This window comes from Notolepis coatsorum, assembly GCF_963971535.1.
Source record: "Notolepis coatsorum genome assembly, chromosome: 9".
Taxonomy (NCBI): Eukaryota; Metazoa; Chordata; class Actinopteri; order Aulopiformes; family Paralepididae; genus Notolepis; species Notolepis coatsorum.
The window spans coordinates 132,762,885-132,787,071 of record NC_140173.1 but is presented as its reverse complement, the minus strand read 5'-3'; the positions used below and the strand labels follow the sequence as shown (position 1 = coordinate 132,787,071).

The following is a 24,187-nucleotide window of genomic DNA, read 5'->3' as shown; positions in this document are numbered from 1 at the left end:
ACCCACCCCGCCAGCTTCTCCCACCCTCTAATACTGCCAATTGTATTAGTGCAGACGGCCAGCCAAGCTGGTGACAACCCCGGAGCTGTGAGCTGGATTCGAACAGGCGAATCCAGCTCACAGCTCCGGGGTTGGTGACGAACGCAATCTCCGCTCGGCCACCTAACCGCGCAAAATGTTTATTATTAAGAGTCAGTCGCCTGGTCCTGTGTAGCCCCTCTCATGACTGTTATCGTGAAAGGGGATTATGGGATTTTCCTATGGAGGAATAAGGGACTGGGGTTTCACTCGTCCAACCCGGTTGGCGTGCATCACAGTCACGAAAGGGGCTAGGTCCTGTGTATCTCAATGGGTAAAGCATGGTACCAACACTGCCAGGGTTAGGGGTTCGATTCCCTGTGTATCTCAATGGGTAAAGCATGGCACTAACACTACCAGGGTTACTGCTGTTGCAGTTGATGGATTCCCACATGCTGCACTCATGGTAATTACTGTATGTGTTTGGGATAAAATAATCTAAAAACATGGAATATGTTATTGTATAATTTGCCACTTAAATGTCTTTAATTGTATGGTTGTTTGACAAGCGAGGACCAGTATATACACATAATCCTCAGAACGGCAAAAGTAACACATTTCAGGGCATTTCCAATCCGGAGTGAATCAGAGGATTAAGTTATATAAGCCAAGAGATGCCTTCAGGGTGTCGACTTTACCTGCTGGTTCAGGTAGCCAGTCAGCATGTGCTGCATCATACAGGTGGGCTGGGCCACCAATCGGCAGCAGAGGTTCCCGTAGAGTGGCAGCCATGAGGACCAATCAGCTGTGAAGGTGGAGGACAGGGATTCGTAACACATAACACCATGAATATTAGGTCATGTTAAAAATTGCGAGACGATTCAAAGGCTGGAACTAAACGACTCCAGCTAAACAACGTTGACCGATTCTAGGCTCAATCAAAAGGGGTAACAATAACCACGGGTACAGAACACCGCAGGAGGAGACGTGATGTTCTTACCATCCTGGAGGACGGTGAGAGAGTGGGACTGGAAGCAGTCTTCAGCCTGGGACAGACTCAGAGTGGTGTGGGCCAGCAGGCTGTAGCGCGCTCCACTGGACACACACACACACACACACACACACACACACACACACACACACACACACACACACACACACACACACACACACACACACACACACACACACACACACACACACACACACACACACACACACACACACACACACACACACACACACACACACACACACACACACACACACACACACACACACACACACACACACACACACACACACACACACACAGTGGTGTAAATGATTCATTCATCTCCACATACATTTCAAGCAGGCAAAATACATGGGACATTTCAAATGCACAATATTCAGAGACCTTTTTATGCACTCAATTGACAAACCAGGCTGACGCATACAATAATCCTACATTTATCCAGTTACAATTATCGTATTATCTACAATTAAATACAGTTATCCTACTTTTTGATGTAATTATTTCCTGCAATATGTTGGCCTGTAGAAAGACACCTTTCAAGCCCCTAGACTCTAGGGCCTAGAGTTAAAAAAAAATAGGCATTTCTCCTTCATGTCCTTTTTCTATTCATAATGCATTTATTTTTTTACATTTGTATGTGTAAATAAAGAAACAGAAAATACGCCAGATAGCACAATATTAAGTGAATGAAGTATCAGTGCTTCTAAATACTAAATCACCTCCATATCTGCTCGACAATGTTAGGTCCTTACATTATTTGCGGTGGCAGGCAAGGTCATTTAAAGGCACAATCTGTACCAATGACAGCATGGTACCCTCTGTTGAAACACTGTCAAATCACTACTGCCTTTGTTTACACACTAACTTATTTAATTTATTTATTTGTATTATGTGAAAGGCATTGTCAGGTAATCCAGGGTTTTGAGCCTGCAAAAGATCTGTTTACGTTTGTAAAGCTTGTAAAAAAAGGGGATTAAAACACCTCCATTTTGGTTTAAGAAAGTTCTGAAAAGCTTATAGCTTATCCATCTATAAGTCAAAATGGAAAAAAGAAAATATGTGAATATGAATGTAAAATGATTAGATGGTGTTAATGCTAGATTGCATCTTTAAGACACGGGGTTGTGGTCTTGTGGAGAAAACTTGTGTCCAAACGGTCCATGCAACCCTGTTAATATACGACTACTGTATATGATGCAGGGCTGAGCCAACGCAAATAAATCTACTGTTGTATGTGTGGGAAACACTCCTCTATAATATATGACCCCCCGGCTGTGTTTAGACTGCTTTATGAGACCCCGCCTACAATGAATCCTTCAGATGAACCATATCAATCCATTTTAAGAAGGGGAAATGTCACCCATTTTGAGAATTCACATACGTTATTCCCGTCCCCCAGGACAGCTCAGTCAATATTTGTGAACAACACGCACCACTCTCTCCTAAGGCTAGAAATCAGAGAGAACCTGTGAATGTGTGATGTCACCTGGACGGCCAAACACTAAACAGTTTTGCACGCATTCATTTAGTTTGACAGTTATTATAATATAATTTGAATATGGCCACCGGTGGTGTACATTGCACAGACGGGAGCTTGGCCCCATTGACTTTGCCTTGGTTTGTGGCTAACTATCCGGAGCTAGTAGGAGGAACAGCATGGACTGTGCTGCGAAAGGACTCCACCGATCAACAACATCATAGGTAAGGAGCAAACAGGCCTATGTTTCCAAAAATCTGAACCATCTTTAAATGCCATCGTCTAAACACTAGGAATAGGGGTGATCTGTGTAAGCCTGTGTTTGTTTGAAAGCGGCCTATAAAACGCTGTAAAGGGTGCATATTTGAAGGCATTAAAGAATTGTCTTTTTACATTATACAGTGGCCTCCCTCTTCATTTTTTTTTTATAATTTGCCCTTGTTTTTCACTCATAGTTAAGCACAGCAGAGGCAGTACACGAGGTGTCACATTCACACAACAAATGATTTGGTTTCACTGCATAATTCCGAGTACTTTATTCGCTGCTCGAGCATATTTCGTACAAATGTTTAATTTGCTCTAGTTTTCACTAAATTAGTTCCCACTTCTTAAAAAGGTGCTATAGATAACATTCAGTCACTAGGTGTCGCACTAGAGCACCAGCATGTCATTTATCGAATGTCATTTAGCCAAACGGGGGGAAACATTTAAAAGCTTGAAAAGTGAGGGCGGCTGCGGTCAGGTGGCGTAGCGGAGATTGCGTTCGTCACCAACCCCGGAGACGCTAGGATTCGCCTGTTCGAATCCAGCTCACAGCTCCGGGGTTGTCACCAGCTTGGCTGGCCGTTCACACTAATACAATTGGCAGTATTAGAGGGTGGGAGAAGCTGGCGGGGTGGGTCCGGGTCGTTGTAAACAGCGACTCCTACAGTTCGGTCGGGGCGCCTGCTAAGCGCGGATAGGATCTAAGTGGGATAGTGTGATCCTTCCACACACTACGCCCTCTCAGTGAGAGTCCGCGCTGCCAGGTGAAAAGAAGCGGTTGATTGGCTAGACGTGTGTCGGAGGAAGCACGTGGTAGCCTCCACTCTCCCAGACCGACTGTGGGGGGTAAGTGCGCAGCGACCAGGAAGGGGATTGGGAATTGGCATAACGACTAACATTGGGATGGGAGAAAATCGGAGGAAAAAGATCAATAAAAAAAACAAAAAACAAATGAGGGCGGCTAAGTGGCGCAGTGGGCAAGGCGCTCGCCACTAACGCAGGAGATGTTGGGTTCGAGCCCAGCTCTCTGCGTTGCTACCAGCTTGGCTGGTCGTTCATACTAACACAATTGGCAGTGTTAGGGGGTGGGAAAGCTGGTGGGTGGGGATTGGACGTTGTGGACAGCGACTCCTACAGGTCGGTTGGTGCGCCTGTACAGCAGAATCAGGAAGCATCGGGGGCAGCGTGAGCCTCCCACGCGTTGCTCCTCGCCACTGAGAGATCGCGCTGTTCAGGTGAAAAGATGCGACAGCTGCCTCCTCGTGTACCGGAGGGGACACGTGATGCAAGGCTTGGTCCTCACTGCAGCCAACCAGTGGGAGGCATGGTCTAACAACGTTCGAGACAGGGGAGGGTAGAACTGAAGGGAGAATTGGCAAGGCGAAATTGGGATGGGAGAAAAATTGAAAAATAAGGAGAAAAAGTAGATTAAAAAAAAAAAAAAAAAAGCTTGAAAAGTGACAACAGATGACCAAGTAGGCTTTAACTGGAAGCAGAGCGTCACCGTTAAGACAAGCAGAGCGAGAGACGCAGCCTCACTCTGGAGAGAGAGAGACGCAGGCTCACCCTGGGCGGCGGAAACATGACTAGGCGTGTTCACGTAGCTGCTATCCTTTTTTTTTGTATCCACTTTTTCTCCCATTTTTCTATATTTTCTCCCATCCCAATTTCGTATCATCCAATCCAACCCTCCCCTGTCACGGACGCTGTTTCTTGCCTCCCACAAGCCGGCTGCAATGTGGACTAAGTCAGTGGTTCTCAACTGGTCTAGCCTCGGGACCCAACATTTTCCTTAGTCATTAAGTCGCGACCCAAAATTTTTAACCACTATGATTTATGTAAAAAAAAATTGCAGTAATACGCAATCTTTCAAAACATGAAATAAACACAAAAAAGTGCAACAAAAGTGCAACTATTGCTAAAAATGAAATAAAAGAATCATAAATAATATATGCTTCTTAGCAGATTTCTTAGCTTAACATAACAGACCTAAATTTGGGGGAACTAATGGGATAACTGAGTTTGCAACAAAAGTGCAACTAGGGCTAAAACCCAATGAAATAAAATAATAATAAATAATATGCTTCTTAGCAGATTTCTTAGCTTATCATAAGTTCATAACAGACCTAAGTTTGGGGGAACTAATGGTAAATGGCTGCTTTTTTATATAGCGCTTTTATCCAAAACGCTTTACAATTTGTTACTCACATTTTACCCATTCACACACCGATGGCGGAGGCAACCATGCAAGGTGCCAACCTGCTCATCGGGAGCAATTAGGGGTTAAGTGTCTTGCTCAAGGACACATCGACACGCTGCCTGGGAGGAGCAGGAATCAAACCGGGAACCTCCGGATTGCCAGACGACTGCTCTACCTCCTGAGCCACTGTCGCCCCTAATGGGATAACTGGGGTTGCAACAAAAGTGCAACTAGGGCTAAAAACCCAATGAAATTAAATAATAATAATAATAAATAATTATGCTTCTTAGCAGACTTCTTAGCTTAACATAACAGACCTAAGTTTGGGGGAACTAATGGGATAACTGGGATTGCAATAAAAGTGCAACTAGGGCTAAAAACCCAATGAAATAAAATAATAATAAATAATATGCTTCTTAGCCTTAGCTTAACATAGCAGACCTACGTTTGGGGGAACTAATGGGATAACTGGGGTAACGGGTTGCAACAAAAGTGCAACTAAGGGCTAAAAACACAATGAAATAAAATAATAATAATAATAAATAATATATCCTTCTTAGCAGACTTCTTAGCTTAACATGCTTAACCCCGACTAACCTTAATGTCATGCACTTGTCCTAATAAACTAACCTACACTGTAACACGCAACACTTTGATGAACATTGTTACTCAGCTGATAGAGTTATACCCTTCTTGCTGTCTTGTCGCACAGAACTTGTAAGTCGCTTTGGATAAAAGCGTCAGCTAAATGACTAAATGTAAATGTAAATGTAAATGTAAACTAATGGGATAACTGGGGATGATGTTTGCTCCTGACAAGAGTCTCAAAGTCTGGGGTGATGGTAGACAAAGCAACTCTGAGGTCATGCTCAATGTCCAATCTGTTCCCCCGCTTTGTCTTCAGCTGGACCAGAGCTGAGAAGCCACTTTCACAAAGATTTTTTTTTACACACATCCGCGACCCACTCAAAATGGCCCCGCGACCCACTTTTGGGTCGCGACCCACCAGTTGAGAAACACTGGACTAAGTCATACATAGCACAAGTCCCCTCCGGTACTTGAGGTAACAGCAGTCGCATCTTTTCACCTGCGCAGCTCGATCTCTCAGTGGCGAGGAGTAACGCGTGGGAGGCTCACGCTGCCCCCGACACTTCCTGATTCTACTGCGCAGGCGCACCAACCGACCTGTAGGAGTCGCTGTCCACAACGCCCGATCCCCACCCATCAGTTTCCCACCCCCTAATACGGCCAATGTGTATTAGTACGGACGACCAGCTAAACTGAAAGCAAATGTGGAGCGCTGGGCTCGAACTGACGAGCCCAGCGTCTCCAGCATTTCGTGGCGAGTGCCTTGCCCACTACGCCACGTAGCCACCCACGTAGCTGCTATCCTTATGATTAGGAACGGTCATCCCATCAGCAGATAACATGGATGGACATGAGACATTCAGGCTATGCCTACCTGCAGTGATCACATTAAGCCAACATTTTAATTTTATGGATTTTAATTATGAGGCCCTACCTATGTTGGATTGACTATCTTAAATGTACTTGAAGTGTTCAGCTGTATTATCTAGGAAAATACATATATCGGATCAGGACTCGGTATCAATAAATACTATATGAAATTACTCAGATTGGGATCAGGGGTTACACTTCCCTCACTAGCGGTTACACTTCCCTCCCTAGTGGTTACACTTCCCTCCCTAGCGGTTACACTTCCCTCCCTAGTGGTTACACTTCCCTCCCTAGTGGTTACACTTCCCTCCCTAGTGGTTACACTTCCCTCCCTAGCGGTTACACTTCCCTCCCTAGTGGTTACACTTCCCTCCCTGCACTACAGTTAAGGCAAAGTTACCAACCGATATAAACATTCTAATCATACTTCCCTCCTCAGAAATATGGAAACTAATCCAATCTTTCCTTAACTTGCCTAAGGAATACAGTCAAATTTGCCACAGGCTTTCCTCCTGCCTTAGACAGACCCAGTCTTTTCTTTTATTTATTTAAAAAAAAGAATTATAAATCTGTAAAGTCAAAGATATTGTCACAATTAAGGACTTGTAATGTAGAGGGAAACCTTGTGTCTTTACAACAGACAGACTCGTCTATCATCAGCACATTGCTATAGGTACAGTACCTCCAAATTAAGAATTGTAGAAGGACTCCTGTATCACATCATGACCATCAGCCCAAACATAACATATTGGACAGCATCCTTCTTGTACCTGGCAGGAATCCATCTCTTTATACTTTACAGGCTTGTGTCCAGTGACAAACTGAAAAACTATTGGGAACAATAACTCCTCCATACTGAAATCTCAGAAGACGTATAGGAGGCAATTATTGATAATATTCATCACAGTTCTAGTCAAAGTAGTTCACAGACTCCATTATTCTAAGTCCATAGGCTTCCTGCCATCTACCCCAACACCTCTTATTTATGTGATAAGTGTGCACAAGAGACCGGAGTATCGAACATCAGTTCTGGTCCTGGCCAAAAGTTACATTCCTTTTGGAGTCTTGTCTTTGACTATATATCAAAAGCCTTTAATAAAACCATCGCACCAGATCCATTACTTGCCATCTTTGAATCAGTGGTAGTAAATCCTTCCGTTAATAAATACGAGGGCCCATTTCCCTCTGTGTACGCTGTTGGCCAAACACCTTAGAGCCATAGCCCTCTGTATCCCAGCAGTGGCTCAGGGATCTGGGGGATGTGCTGCATATGGAGAGACTTCACTATACGTTTATTAACGGAGACAATATCTTCCTAAGGCTCACACACGCTTAGTATGGCACCCCATGCACTTGAAAATATAGAATATAAGATTTCATTATATTTTATATATTGGAACGTATTGTATATTATAATGGCCGTCAACGTTTTTTAACATCCCATATGACGGTGAGTTTATAATTTTTATTATTATTTATATATATATATATAAAATAATATATTTTTTTGTTATTGTTATCTTTCCTTCTTTTTTGAAAAAGTCTTTATAGGTGAGGACCAGGGTTTTGTAATGGATCAGGTGGGAGCCAGTGAAGGTCCTTTGGGACTGGGGTGACGCGTGCTGGACCATTTGGAGTCTATTGATGGGTGATGGCAGAGTTTGGAACTACCGTACATATTGTATAATTCTGCTGTACTCACAGGGGTATGGGGTTGGTTTGTAAAAAGGTGTCTGGGTCAGGGGTGTCCAGCGGGGGGCAGAGTTTCTTCCCGGCTGACTTGCCAAAGGAGCTGCGCAGCTTCTTGGCCAGTTTCTTTGGCGTGTTGGCCAGCATGCCCTCCTCCTCCACGGCACAGCTCCACAGCTCCACCTTCAGCTCAAAGTGGGGTACTGCCTCCTTACTGTGGGAGGGACACACACACACACGATAATTGGATTGGAGCTCATAATAATAAGGATGCCTTTCTATCCATTTTTTGGACATGGAAAAGTGATGGGCGGGGCGAGACAATCAAAATAATTGCATGGGATCTCTACATTTACATTTTGGCAGTGTCCTAACCTGTCCACTTACTGTGGAGTTCAATCTTCAAAAAAATGTCAGATGTATTTTGAAATGGAAATTCAGCCAGATCTATTTTTGGCATATTGATGGGAAAATAATGAGAATCTTTCTGAAACTAAACTCCAAATAACTAAATGTGTTACATTGCTGAGAGACAGAGACTGATCCTTCTTGAATACTTCCAAGAGCAGTACAGCAGCTCGGATGATTACCTACCGTCATGTTCATATTGCCGTTGATGGATAAAAACATTGGATTTACAAAAAGTACACATTATATAGACAAATAATCATTTTGATTTAATTTGGAATGATGACCATATATCTAAGACTATACAATGTGTTTTTAATGGTTTCATGAGCCCTGAGGTCACAAGGGTTTCTCTCTCAACACTTAAACTTTGATTCAAACATATAAATAAACCACCACCAATTATGAGGTTACCCCACAACAGTAGTGACAGGATAGAGATTTCCTTCATTTAAATGACTAATTGCTGGATTTAAAGAATTCTCAATGTCCATGCAAGGGGTTACTAGGGTCTGTCTACCCATTAGATAGAAGGACTAAAGCTTGGTGGTAGTGGAGCCCGATTTTCAACCAGCGTTGCATTCACCCTAAGCAGGGGGCGACAGTGGCTCGGGAGGTAGAGCAGTCGTCTGGCAATCCGGAGGTTCCCGGTTCGATCGCGCTCCTCCCGGGCAGCGTGTCGATGTGTCCTTGTGAACAAGACACTTAACCCCTAATTGCTCCCGATGAGCAGGTTGGCACCTCGCATGGTTGCCTCCGCCGTCGGTGTGTGAATGTGTGAGTGAATGGGTCAAATGTGAGTAACAAATTGTAAAGCGCTTTGGATAAAAGCGCTATATAAAAAAGCAGCCATTTACCATTAAAAGAAAATATATCTATGAACTTGGAAGAATTGGAAATATTTGGAATATAGTCTGCATGTTCATTATAGTAAACACTTACAAGGTAGTAACTCCCTCAAAGCAGATGTCAGTGAGAGAGCGATCCACCACCACCATCTCCGTGTCGAACACCTCGGAACCCATCTGCAGCAGACAGAAGATAGCCACCCGACGAGAGCCTGACAACAGGGTGGCATTCAGGTCGTTAGTACATTGATCACTACTAGTAAATAGATCACTGACTACGCTGAGATTTAAGCCTCAGAATAGGCATTTTGCTGATTTTTAAAGATCCCCTCCACTCAAGAGCTAGTCGTTTTTTATTTATTTTATAGTCAACTCCTCTTGGGAGGCATGACTAACTACACAGATTGTTATTTGTGCAGAACTTGTCACGAGAGCGCCCTTTTCACATTATTCCCCTGGAGAGAGAGAGAGAGAGAGAGAGAGAGAGCTTCTCTGTACTTCCCTGAAATCTGAGTGGCATGTGTGATGATGTCAATGATGGGTCAAAACTATCATGGCCCAATATGTGGTAACTTGACACCGTTAGGCCTAACAAAAATAATGGTTGGTTTCAGGTTGCCGACCGACCCTGCCGATTTAGGTGCGACCCAATATATTTTATGAGTTTTAAAAAAAAATTATATATTAAAAAAAAAATAATCCGTTTTTTTTTTTTGTTTTTTTTTTTTTTTTTTAGAATAAAGTTTCATAGAAATCTTAGTCAAACATTTAGTATTATGGATATTAAACATGCTGGCAGAGTACATGCATCCATGTTGTTGTGAACATTTTAACCCTTTCACTGCCACACGACAGCCGGTTAACCCTTTCACTGTGACAATACAGAAGGTTAGCCCTTTACTATCACACAACCGACGGCGATGCTCCATCATTAGCATCATTAGCTCCGCATCCGCGGAGCTAATGATGCTAATGATGGAGCATCGCCGTCGGTTGTGTGATAGTAAAGGGCTAACCTTCTGTCGTGTGGCAGTGAAAGGGTTAATTAAATAAAGAAATTCCCTATCCATAGTCGCCGTGGGAAAGAATAAAATAAAAAAAAAATAAAAAAAATTCCCTACCTACCCATGGCCAAACTGACAACCAACCTGAAACCAACTATTATTTTTGTTAGGCCTTAGCTTCAGCGTACACAGAAAGCTGAGTAGGTATCGAGTTGACATGTCTTGAAAAGAATATTAGCTGCCGACTTGGAACAGCAACATCAATAGGGGCTTGTTGCCATTTTGCATATTCATAGATCTTTGCATTCTCAATGAGGGTAATGGTTTAGAGATGCTGCTACGCCATTTTAAGTAGTTTATTGGGCACATTTGAGGGAAAACTGTATTTATACAACTTGCTATACAATATAGAACATTTTAAGGGTTTAAAATACCTCTGGAGGGGATTTTTCTACCCGAATAATCATATCCCTGTTCTGTTGTGAGGGGGACATGTGATAGATGTAACATAATATTTACCAATGGGGGTATGAAAGTTTGGCTCCATCCCCCGAGAAACTCCATCGGATGACGTCGCCCAGAGGGAAGCAGAACTCCAGTGAACTACAGATCATATTTCCTCGACTAAGCCCAACCTTCACTAGATGACGTCACTTTGAGGCTCTCCAGACACAGAACGTGTTAAGTTTTATGTCCGATTATCACATGCCCTCCTCACGGCAGAGCAACAGGGGGAACCCTTTCACTACCACACTACCAAAGGGTTAACCCTTTCACTGCCACACGGCAAAGGGTTAACCCTGTCACTACCACACTACAGAAGGTTAACCCTTTCACTACCACACTACAGATGTCTGTAGTGTGGTAGTGAACGGGTTAACCTTCTGTAGTGTGGTAGTGAAAGGGTTAAGGTTGAAAATCAGCCAAGTGGTCCTTTAAGGCAAATTATACCCATGGGGTCAAATGCTTGGTAAAAACCCCTGCTACACTAGACCAACACCCTACAGCACAAGGACAATACAAGCATTCACCGACAATACAAGGAAATTGGACTAAATGAAAGGCATAGATATTTGGCAAATACTGTAAAAGCAGACACTCACTCCCTCGGTTGTTGAAGTGGTCTGAATCCCTCCACATTAATGGGATACGGAGCCCTGGAATAATAATAGAAGAGGAGAAAAGTCAACAATACTTATATACCGTAATTCCTCTAATAGTAACCCCGGCTTGTATTTGTTTCAACTGTAGCTGATAATACCAGGCTTGTATTAGGAGGAGGCATGTATAAGAGAGCCTATATTTCTAATTTTCAAACAGATCATAATGAATAAATCAACATTTTGAACCCAGTAAAATGTACTGGGTTCATTTATTGAAACCAAGTACTGTATGAAATACGGTAGTAAACAGTGCAATTACAGGTGGTCAAAAAAAGTTAAATAGGGCAATCACAATACTGGTATAATAATAATAATAATAATAATAATAATAATAATAATAATAATAATAATAATAATAATAATAATAATAATAATAATAATAATAATAATAATAATAATAATAATAACTTCGTTTTATACAATTCTGAGGTAGGCAGGCTTACTCTCTTGGTAAACATTAACACCATACCATTATATGGTATTTACTGCACAGCCAGGCCAGCATATACATGAATCTTGATCTAAATGATTTTGGATGGTGTGTGAGAACAATCTTACCAGAAATGACGACTTTCCCTGTACAAGGCACACGGTCATCTGAAATTGGATCTGAAAGCCTGAAATAAAAAAGATAAGTAGACGGTATACAAATTAACTTTTGTGTGAAATGGTCAAACCCGCATCCCACAGAACATCCTAAGTTATTCCAACAACAATGACAACACTTTGGCATACTCCTCGACAATTCAATAATTAACATTACTGTCCTCCATGGTGAAAAATGTAGGCCTTTCTTTTCCAAAACAAAGATTAAGGGCTGGAAGTAAGAAATATAAGCACCTAGCTAAGCCATCAGTTGGCAATTGGTATAGATAAAGTAGTAATATGTTTACTGTTCTTTCTCCTGTCTAATTATGTCTATCTTACCACCACCACCGGTTTGATTCCCACTCCTCCCGGGCAGTGTGTTAAAGTGTCCTTGAACAAGACACATAACCTAATTACTCCCAATGAGCAGGTTGGCACCTTGTATGGTTGCCTCCGCCGTCGGTGTGTGAAATTCAATGTGTGAGTGAATAGGTGAATGTGAGAAACAAAAAATTGTAAAGCGCTTTGGATAAAAGCGCTATATAAATGCACCATTTAGATAACCCAAGAGCCCAAGTTTCAAGTTTCAAGTTCAAGTTTCTTTAATAGTTGTCATACAGAAGTACAGAATACTTTTATACAAAATGCTTCTTTCTGTTACGCTCCAGAGACTGTGCTAGACAAGAGATAAGTATGAAATAAAATAGTATAACATGTAATACTTAGGGATGGGTACCTTTCACATTTGAACCGATACCGGTACCGGTACCTGTGAATCGATACCGGTACCCAACGGTACCTTTTTTCGGTACTTTAGTCTCAAGAAATTTAATTTACCTACCTCAGTCGTAAAAAAATAATCCAAACTTCAAATAACTACAATTTCGACAGTTTTCGGCTTGTCATTGCTCCGACTGCTTTGTTGTTGAATCAAGTCAAATCCTAGGTAAGCATATATTGTGCGTGTGAACGTTGACATGAAAAGAAAAAAGTTAAAAAAAATAAAAATAAATAAAAAAAGAATTAATAAAAAATATTTTTTTTCGGTTTCTCACTTGATTCGATACTCGGTAGTACCGACGTGTTTCGGTTCGGTACCTCAAAAGTACCGAATTCGGTACCCATCCCTAGTAATACTAGAAGTAAAAATAGAAGTCACGTACGTAGACACAGTGTTCAGTATATACATATGTACAATGTTCGATGCACCAAACACCATCTCTCCCGCCCTCCTTCCACCTACCAGCGGGCTGCTGCGCCCATGGCATCCTGCTCCGCTTGCTTATCCTGGAGCTGGGTGAGGTAGGCCTTGATCCTGCTGTTGCAGGTCAGGAGGTTCTTGGAGGCGTTGAGCACCTGCTCTCTCTTACTGCAGGCCAGCAGCAGCTTGTAGGCCCCCTCACGCATGCGCATCTCAAAGTCCAGCTTCTCCTTGAGGTTGGTGTCCTTTGGAGGAGAACATATGATTTACTTTACCAATACCTTTATACCGAAAACAAATGCTCTGAAAAAGGCAGTAATGTATAGCGCAGTTGCTTATTGGAATAGTATACAGAGGAAAAATATAACTATGGTAAGGAACAAGTTTATGTTTAAAATTTTTTTTAAATTGCACTCAGGAATAACGAGATACATTTTGGTCATCGACTTATTATGGAAATTAGTATGGAAATATAAAAGGTGATGGGTGACTGCCTGGAGACAAGTTATGCTATATATTATAAATTAAAATCATATAAACTATTTTATCTGTTTTGTTCGTATGGACTGATTATGGAATATGTATTCTATGGTTGGAGAATTGTTGTGATATTTGACTTGTGAATATCGAGTGAGCTTTGATTCACTTGTTGTTGTGATGTTTTCTTGTGAGTACTGGTTTTATTTTATTTTTTGTGTTTGTTTGTATGTTTGGACCCCAGGAAGAGTAGTCTCACCTTGGTGTAGAGTAGACTAATGGGGATCCACAATAAAACAATATACGAGAGGAAATTGTTGAAAGTTAGCTTACAATAATCATCAAATCAAAATGTAGCCAAAAGCTAAAAACTAGGGGTGTAAAGGTACACGTATCCGTACCGAACCGTTTCAGTGTGTAGTGTACCGTACCGTACCAAACGGCTGTGTACCAAACGAATACAACGGTATGTTAACCACTAACGACCGCCCACCGGGGGCTGTTTTTTTCCACAATCTAATATAATTATTATAATTAAAAAAAAAATTACAAGTCGATTATTAATTTCAATATAGAATATTCGTTGACAGCCCTACAAGTACAATTAGTTACTGCACACTACATCACCCTGACTGGAACATGGAAAGCCAAACTTTCCCCCACTGTACCGAAAACCCGTACCGAACCGTGACTTCAAAACCGAGGTACGTACCGTACCGTGGTTTTTGTGTACCGTTACACCCCTACTAAAAACTAAAAGACAGGTATGCAGACAAGAAGTATGTAGCTACTACTAGCTAATAATGCTTTTTTTTTTTTTATGGGATTCCTAGACTATACAATGTCAACTGGACAAGATGGTTTGGTTAGTAAGGACAGGTCGTACAGTGAAAGTGGAACTGAGAGTGAAGTTGGCCCTACTGTAGTAGTAGTGCTGCATCTAATAGTTAGACTATTTCTGGAACATTATTCACACCTCTATGGCATTATAACACTATCCACAGAGAAGCGTTACATCTTTGATTAATGTATGCGAAGAAGTCATTTTACATGACTGACATTCACAGGCTAATCTTGGCTATGGTGTGGGAACTTGGGAGGAATCATTTTATAGATGTGTTGATTAAATAGATTATTAATTTGGTCATGAAAATCCTACGACTATTAAGCTAGGCGGCTAAAATTAGACATCCCTCCTAGCCCCTATATGCCTGATCTGGAGTCATCTCCCTGCTAATATTTGAGGTTAGATTTTTGGACAGGGGCACTAATGCCAGGACTCTGGAGCAACTTCAGCCTGTTATGGAGAAAATAATGTGTCTTTGATGATCAAAGCTCCCTGTACAGAGAGGAATGAAATGAAGGACTGGGACAAAATTATGAGGAATGTCTTCAAGGGTTCCAACATATTTGCCATGACTATTTCATGATACAAGTAGGCCAAAATGTCCTTGATTCATGTCTCTATGTTGAAATGTTGCATTTTCTTTGTTGAATAGCTCAGCTGATTCGAATATTCTAGGGTTTATTTTGGCTACATCTAGCCTATCACTTGAAATCCATGTAGCCTGATCAAGAAATGTGCTGTTTGGGTTATCCATTTAGGCGTAATTAGATCTACCAGCGGACAAGCTTTCCTGGTTGAAAAGGATTTCCTTGTGACATTTCCAAAACATTTTGGATATAATGTTCCATAACTTCTCCACCCTTGGAAAACACACAATATAAAATAAATTCCAGGATGTTTCCAGGTTTCCATTACCATAGGAACCCTGTGCATTGTCAACATACTGTTGTAGGCTCACAGGGATACATAAAAGCTAGATTAGGCCTAGGTAGAAACATATAGACCACACAAGCCTAAACACAATGGATGGCGATGAAATGACATGCAAGAATGCAGTGAAACATGTGACTGTTTCTGTGGACAAAATTCTAAAACATGAATTATATCTAACATATAGGCTAAATAAAAATTGGTATGGAATGATGATGATGTTGTTGTTGTTGATGAATGTCTGTCTGTGTACAGTATAGCTAGAAGACTAATTAGGGTGGGAACGGAAGTGGTAATCTTTGGAAATCTCACAATTCCATTTTGACTCTTGGGTCCAGGATCCGATTTAAAAGAGATTCTCTATTCATCAAGATTAACTAGGCAATTCAACAGATTAGATTCTAGATTGTTATTAATCTTCATGTTACAAAGCTTGTATTGTACAAGTCTTTCTGCTTGGCTAATCTTGGCTATGGGCAGAATTTAGCAAACAAAATATTTATAGTTCTAAGGTCATGAGAAAGTTGAAACCACATCAAGACTTAAAACCTTATATGTATATATATATGGAATGTATTTAAGAATAAGAATGTGTATGTTAGAAGAGATAGAATCTCTATTCCATCGGACCCCCCCCCCCTCTCTCTCTCACCCATAAGACTAATGTGATTTATAAATATACAGTAGGCCTTAACTTCCATCAGTCAGCTAATAACCTATAATAAAACCGTTGTGTGTCTAAGTACAAGTCTTTTAAGATTACATACATATGCCTTTTGGAATATAAACATAATCATTCTCCCAATTTACTTGCATGCATTCTCCTAATGCACATTTCTGACTACCTGGAGCTTCTTAGAAATCGTATGTACAACCAAATAATATCCTCTACTATCTGAAGAGTGTCATTCAAGAGACGTGGGCATTATTATTTTCATGCTTTTAGCCTGTAAGAAAATGAGTGTGTTAGACCAAAGAGTAAAATTAAATGTGAAAAGCATCAACAGTGGGGAGAGAGAAGGGGAGAGAGAGAGGGGGAGAGAGAGAGGGGGAGAGAGGTGGGGGGAGACTTCTATTAGCACTTTGCACAAACGGGTTGAAAAGGCTAGAGAGGAGGAGATCGGTTAGGAAGTAATCCTATTCATAATCAGAGCATACGGTATGCTGTGCCTGTTATTATGAGGAAAGGGGAAATGATGATGCTGGAATATAACAGAGTTATGTGGTAATGTCATCATGCTATGAAGCACAGTGCACGTCACAGTGCACTGTCTATCTGTATGTCGTGTGGGTCATATATGTTATGATGAATTGAAAATGGGGGACCCTGATGTACACAAGACGAAAGTCTTTCTCTGGTCTGCATCCCCTTAACAATTGTATGTCCCAATTGTACACCAGGTCCCTCAGGTCAGCCGATCAGAGGCTCCTGACAGTCCGGAGGTCTAACCTCAAGCTCAGGGGGGGCCGTGCCTTTGCTATCGCAGCCCCTGAACTCTGGAACAGCATCCCCACCTCCATTAGGCTCGCCCCCTCGATAGATGCCTTCAAATCGAGGCTCAAAACCCACTTCTACCTACTAGCCTTTCCCGTTCACTGACTCATGCCCTGTTTTTCTATGCGTTTGCCTGTGTGCCCTCCCATAAAACGGAGTGTGATTGTTGTCTATATGTATCTTGTGTATTTACCCTCTGTACAGCACTTTGGTTGACACGCGTCATGTGAAATGTGCTTTATAAATAAATTTGATTGATTGATTGATGTGATTGATTGATTTATTGATTGAAAACTTTATTAACAGATTGCAGAATGGGTACAATACAGTACAGCTCAATACACACAATTGTTAAGGGGATGCAGACCATGTATTGAGCTGTACTGTACCCATTCTGCAATATGTTAATAACGTTTTCAATCAATCAATCAATCACGTTGCACTCACCACCACTGCCAGTATTGACAACACAAACATCAGACACCTGTAGTAGCCCCTATGCTTACGTTACCACTTACCTCTGACTGCAGGAACACGGTGCTCTGTCGTATTTTCTTTCTTTTGACCTCCATGGCCAGGGAGGAAGAGGTCGATAATAACGTCGATCTGCAGCTTGCATTTCGCCTAAAGATTTGAACATCCCGCGGTTCATCCATGTCCGCCATTCAGCCAAGACAAGAGACTGGAGTGGGTCCAAAGGGGCGTGATTTCTTCCCGTACCCTATGTTTGCGAAGACGCTCTCTGATTGGCTAGCCGCGTACAGCGAAGACCCCCTCTGATTGGTTTAGCGCCGAAGGGTCTCTTCCGCCTTGTACATTGTCTTCGCAAACATAGGCTACGGGAAAAAGCCACGCTTCCAGCGGGCACAACAACGTACATTCCAGTAACGCCTCCCTTGTCCACATTGCTCGGTTTGATGCACACGGTGTTCCGAGCAGGCGGAGTCCCCGCGACATAGTTACAGTTGCGCTGTTCAAAAAATGCCATGCTCCGCCTTCACAGCGACCCCGGGTTTAAAAAAAATCGAGCAAGCCCTAGAGATGACAGCGCTCCCGTCTGCCAGACACACAAGACTGTACCATTTTTTAAATTCGAATTTTCTACATGTTATAAATCGATCGAGCGTGTTTACTCTTCAAACGAGGAGGTATATGTTTGTACATATATGTAATCGTGTAACCTAGTTAAGCGTGATATACATACACTTCGGTTTTAAACGTGTAATCCTTGATTTGTTTAAAAACAGAATGGCCTTCTCCCCCCATCTGTCAAGTAGTCTCGCCCGCCCAGTCGTTTGTTGTGGATGCAGCACGAACACACGATTTGATACAATTGCATGCTGTAATTGGATGCATCCTGCATGTTACAACTACAAGACAGCTTAGTTATGACCTATACGGCTCTGGTTATGACTAATTTGAATGAGATGCTTTAATTTGCCATGATGCAACTTTCATGCATCATGCCAATACTATAGTCAAATGAAATCTGCCGGTGGAGTGACTGTATAAACCAAGGCAAAATTATGAAAAATAAAAATAAAATGTTATATAATATATATAAATAAATGTAGGCATAGACCTGGGTCTATAGGCAAATCACATTCACAATTTTGCGTCCAGTACAAAAGCTAATGAAAACCATCATCAGTGCAGCAAATATATTATTGTATCTGTATTGCAATATGCACATCACATCTGCCAATTGTCCACACACGTTTCAATTGTATCCTCATTCAAAAATTATGTGCAAAAAAAGTATGGAGCGACGTTGCGTAGTCTATTGAATATTATATACACCACTGCACTTCCGCGTTGCATGGAGCTCGTGAGATGGAGGGGGGAGAGCACGTGGGGATCAAATTGATGAATGTTGATTAGAGCCTTGGCGTAAGTGGTTGTTGTAGCTACGGCTCAATACGGAAGCGTATTGCTGCCACACCAGAAAAGAAATTATAATTATTATTATTATGGAACACGTCATTCCCCGCCATGCTCATTCTGCCGAAGACGCTGGACAGCGTCTTTGATATCAATATTTCAAAAATCTGTGATCGAAATCATATTTCTCCCCCGGAGACATGAGATGTACTGGTGAGCCCCTATCAACTCTCTAACGGTCCAAGAGAGCCATCTGGTGGCCGATCGGCGGATCGCCCAGGGAAGAAACAGGAAGTGGAAGCTGGTGCTCATTTCAATTTGGTCCGATCACTCGGTAATAGTCCCAGGACTCGAGCTGATCACGACGGATAGTGATCCGTTACCAATAACTCGATAAACAACATGATTTGGACGTATATACTATTATACAACCTGGAAATGGATCGGATATTTCGACATCCCATAATAGAAAAAATTCTATTCCACGCTCATCTCCCAACGGCGAGAGGAAGCTACGGTGAGTTTCAGCGTTATTTTGTAATGTCTTCTATACTAACTGCTCTAATGATCATATCACCCACACTAGATGAATGATATAACGTTGCCCACGGAATTATAAACGACCCCCCCCCCCCCCCATCCGGTCATCATCAGATCATACGTAGTAACTTCTAGAAGTACGTCCATTTGACATTTTTTATCTCGCACAGATTCCTACCAAACTGTATTTGATCATCAATATAATGCATTTAGGGTGGGCGGCTACGTGGCGTAGTGGGCAAGGCGCTCACCACGAAATCTGGAGACGCTGGGCCCGCCTGTTCGAGCCCAGTGCTCCACATTTGCTTTCAGTTTAGCTGGTCGTCCGTACTAATACACATTGGCCGTATTAGGGGGTGGGAAACTGATGGGTGGGGATCGGGCGTTGTGGACAGCGACTCCTACAGGTCGGTTGGTGCGCCTGCGCAGTAGAATCAGGAAGTGTCGGGGGTAGCGTGAGCCTCCCACGCAGTGGTGCGTTATAGAAATCATCTGGGGTGACACGCACCACGTGCACGCGCGCTCCCGGCGCGTGCGCGTGCTCCCGCGAATGCGCATTTAATGTCCCCTCGTTTGAGCACAGACTACAGACAGTGCCTAATTGCCTCTACGAATGGAATGTAACACATGTCTTCACAACAAGTTAGGTGTGAATGTATCTGAGAGCGTATTTAACACACCTGACGACCGGCGCTATTGATATGCAAATAGCGAGTACTTATCATGGGGTGGCACGGAGTGCAACCCCGTCCCATGAAGAACGCATGCCTGCTCCCACGCGTTACTCCTCGCCACTGAGAGATCGAGCTGCGCAGGTGAAAAGATGCGACTGCTGTTACCTCAAGTACCGGAGGGGACTTGTGCTATGTATGACTTAGTCCACATTGCAGCCGGCTTGTGGGAGGCAAGAAACAGCGTTCGTGACAGGGGAGGGTTGAATTAGATGATACGAAAATTGGGATGGGAGAAAATATAGAAAATGGGAGAAAAAGTGGACAAAAAAAAAATGCATTTAGGGCTATAAATCAAGTTCTGGAGAAAGCTGCAGAAAACGATAAAAACATACTTATACTTTAGACCGTATTTTAGTATGAATATGTGAATGAAAAAGTATAACGTTCAAGTTCAAGTTCTCAAGTTCAAGTTCTTTAATAGTTGTCATACAGAAGTACAGAATACTTTCATACAAAATGCTTCTTACTGTTACGCTCCAGAGACTGTGCTAGACAAGATAGTATCAAATAACATAATAACATAATATAGCATGAATTTAGAAGAAGAAAAATGAGGTCACAGTGTTCGGTATAGACATATGTACAATGTTCTGAGTTACCATATAATATACAATACACAATACTATGCAGTGTACTAATGTACAGTACTATCTAGTGCAAAGCAGAAATGGGATGAGGTACAATTTTAGGTACAATTTACAGTAAGGTGTACGAGTTGTAGTGCAATCCTTCATCCATAAATATAAAGTGTGGGGAGTGGGTGCTACAGTGTGTTTGTTTAAAGTGGGTGTGTGCTATAAAGTGTGTGGAGTGGGTGCTACAGTGTGTTTGTTTAAAGTGAGTGTGTGCGTGTGGATGTGTGTGCTATGTGCGTTTGGTGGTTGTTGTTGTGTAGTGTTCATTCATTGTTCGTTTAGCAGCCTGATGGCCTGGGGATAGAAGCTTCTTCTGAGTCTTTCTGTGCTCGCCTTGAGACTCCGGTATCGCTTGCCTGACCGCAGCAGTTCAAAGAGGCAGTTGTTCGGGTGACTGGAGTCTTTAATGATTCTCCTAGCCTTGCCCCTGCAACGCTTGTTGTAAATGTTCTGGAGGGTGGGGAGCCCCCCTCCAATTGTGCGTTCGGCTGAACGTGTCACTCTTTGTAGTCTGCTTCGGTCTTGTGCAGTGCTATTCCCAAACCAGGAGGTGATGTTGCCAGTCAAGATGCTCTCTATTGTACATGAGTATAAGTTCTTAAGGATCTTCTGGCTGACTTGGAACTTCCTTAGGCGCCTGAGGAAGTAGAGGCGTTGTCGTGCCTTCTTCACAACACTGTCAATGTGTGTGGTCCATGTCAAGTCCTCGGATATGTAGGCTCCGAGGTACTTAAAGCTGTTGACTCTCTCAACCGGTGCCCCGTCGATGCTGAGGGGGCTGTAGTCCTTGACCCCCGACCTCCTGAAGTCCACAATCATCTCCTTTGTTTTGCTGACGTTCAGGGAGAGGCTGTTTTCCTGGCACCATCCCGCCAGGACCTTGACCTCTTCCAGGTAGGCCCTCTCGTCGTTGGCAGAGATCAGGCCCACCACCACTGTGTCGTCAGCAAATTTGATGATTGTATTGCTACTCCGCTGAGCCACACAGTCGTGTGTGTACAGGGAGTAGAGGAGGGGACTCAGAACACAGCCCTGGGGGGCCCCTATGTTGAGGGTGATGGATGAGGAGGTGCAGTTGCCTGCTCTCACCACCTGGGGTCTGCCAGTCAGGAAGTCCAAGACCCACTGGCAGAGGTCATAGCCCAAGCCCAGGTCCCTGAGCTTGGCTATGAGTATGGAGGGGACTATGGTATTGAATGCCGAGCTGTAGTCGATGAATAGCATTCTCACATAGTTCCCCTGCCTCTTGTCCAGGTGTGATGCTGCTGTGTGCAGCACATGGGCTATGGCGTCCTCCGTGGACCTGTTGGGGCGGTATGCAAATTGCAGGGGGTCCATGTTGATGGGGAGGGAGGAGCAGATGTAGCCCTTTACTAGCTTCTCAAAGCACTTCATGGCTATGGAGGTGAGAGCTACAGGGCGGTAGTCGTTGAGGCAAGCAGGCTTGGATTTTTTGGGTACAGGGATAATAGAAATGTTTCACGTTATAACGTGATAACTTCTTGTTATAACATAAAGGTTTCACGTTATAACGTGATAACTTCTTGTTTTTTATCATGTTATAACGTGAAACGTTTTATGTTAAAACAAGAAGTTATCACGTTATAACGTGAAACCTTTATGTTAAAACAAGAAGTTATCACGTTATAACGAAACCTTTATGTTAAAACAAGAAGTTATCACGTTATAACGAAACCTTTATGTTATAACAAGAAGTTATCACGTTATAACGTGAACCGTTTTATGTTAAAACAAGAAGTTATCGGGCGGTCAGGTGGCGTAGCGGAGATTGCGTTTGTCACCAAACGCCGGAGACGCTGGATTCGCCTGTTCGAATCCAGCTCACAGCTCCGGCGTTGTCACCAGCTTGGCTGGCCGTTCACACTAATACAATTGGCTGTATTAGAGCGTGGGAAAGCTGGAGGGGTGGGTCCGGGTCGTTGTAAACAGCGACTCCTACAGTTCGGTCGGGGCGCCTGCTCAGCGCGGATAGGATCTAAGGGGGGTAGTGTGATCCTTCCACACGTTACACCCTCTCAGTGAGAGTCCGCGCTGCCAGGTGAAAAGAAGCGGTTGATTGGCTAGACGTGTGTCGGAGGAAGCACGTGATAGCCTCCACTCTCCCAGACCGACTGTGGGGGGTAATGCCGCGTTCACGTTACGTGGGAAAAAGCGGAAGAACCAGAGGACATCTCGTTGCTACAACTAGGAAGCCTTCACGCATTGACTCGATGAAACGCCCACATCCATACTTCCACAATTCGTGACGCGAAGTGGGAGATATCGGGGTCTATAAAAAAATCCCATATGTCCTAGTAGGAATTACCACTAGGAGGCTGACGTGAATGGTTTTCCCCAATCGGAAGCTGGTTCTTCCGCTTCTTCCCACGTAACGTGAACGCGGCATTTAAGTGTGCAGCGACCTGGAAGGGGATTGGGAATTGGCATGATTGATTGATTGATTGAATTGATTGAAATTGATTGATTGATTGCTTGATTGATTGAAAACTTTATTAACAGATTGCAGAATGGGTACAATACAGTACAGCTCAATACACACAATTGTTAAGGGGATGCAGACCAGAGAAAGACTTTCGTCTTGTTTACATCAGGGTCCCCCATTTTCAATTCATAACGACTAACATTGGGATGGGAGAAAAAGGAGGGGGAAAAAGATCAATAAAAAAAAAACAAAAAAAAAATAAGTTATCACGACATGAAACCTTTATGTTATAACGTGATACGGATATATATATATATTTTCTGGTGTGGCAGCAATACGCTTCCGTAGAAGTACGACTACGAGCTCAAGGCTCTAATCAACATGCATTAATTGTATCCCCACGCGCTCTCCCCCCCCCCCCCCCCCCCCCCGCCCCCGGGGCCCCCTCCATCTCACGAGCTCCATGTAACGCGGAAGTGCAGTGGTCTATAATATAATATTCAGTAGCCGCTCTTCCCCCCTCCATCTCACGAGCTCCATGCAACGCGGAAGTGCAGTGGTCTCTATATACTATTCAGTAGCCGCTCTTCCCCCCTACATCTCACGAGCTCCATGCAACGCGGACGTGCAGTGGTGTATATCTATTCAATAGACTACGCAGCCTCACTGATGATGAAGCGACCCTGGAACGTGACGTGGGCCGTCACTCAGTGCAGGAAGCCCCGCCTCCTCCTGGGTTCTGGTCGAGCTGGAAGTGTAGACGCAGGAGAGGATGAGCGTCTATTCTCCGCTATGTGCATGAATATAGCGCTATTGCAATGCTGAGCAACTGAAGGGCCGACGCACACACACACAGTTTTTGGGGCAGG

General features: G+C 43.0%; 1 protein-coding gene across 1 annotated transcript in view; it reads right to left on the bottom strand.

Annotated features, from left to right (window-relative positions):
* rtkn2 (rhotekin 2) overlaps nt 1–17,750 on the bottom strand; it is a gene marked incomplete at its 5' end in the record, with an annotated part of 28,786 nt that extends 11,036 nt beyond the window's left edge. The window contains 8 exons of the mRNA XM_084321556.1: nt 717–823; nt 1,019–1,113; nt 8,138–8,338; nt 9,475–9,592; nt 11,488–11,541; nt 12,106–12,164; nt 13,379–13,581; nt 17,604–17,750. Coding sequence (XP_084177682.1) covers nt 717–823; nt 1,019–1,113; nt 8,138–8,338; nt 9,475–9,592; nt 11,488–11,541; nt 12,106–12,164; nt 13,379–13,581; nt 17,604–17,750 — 984 coding nt within the window. The remainder of the gene's footprint in view (nt 1–716; nt 824–1,018; nt 1,114–8,137; nt 8,339–9,474; nt 9,593–11,487; nt 11,542–12,105; nt 12,165–13,378; nt 13,582–17,603) is intronic.
* Between the last annotated feature and the right edge of the window lie 6,437 nt (nt 17,751–24,187).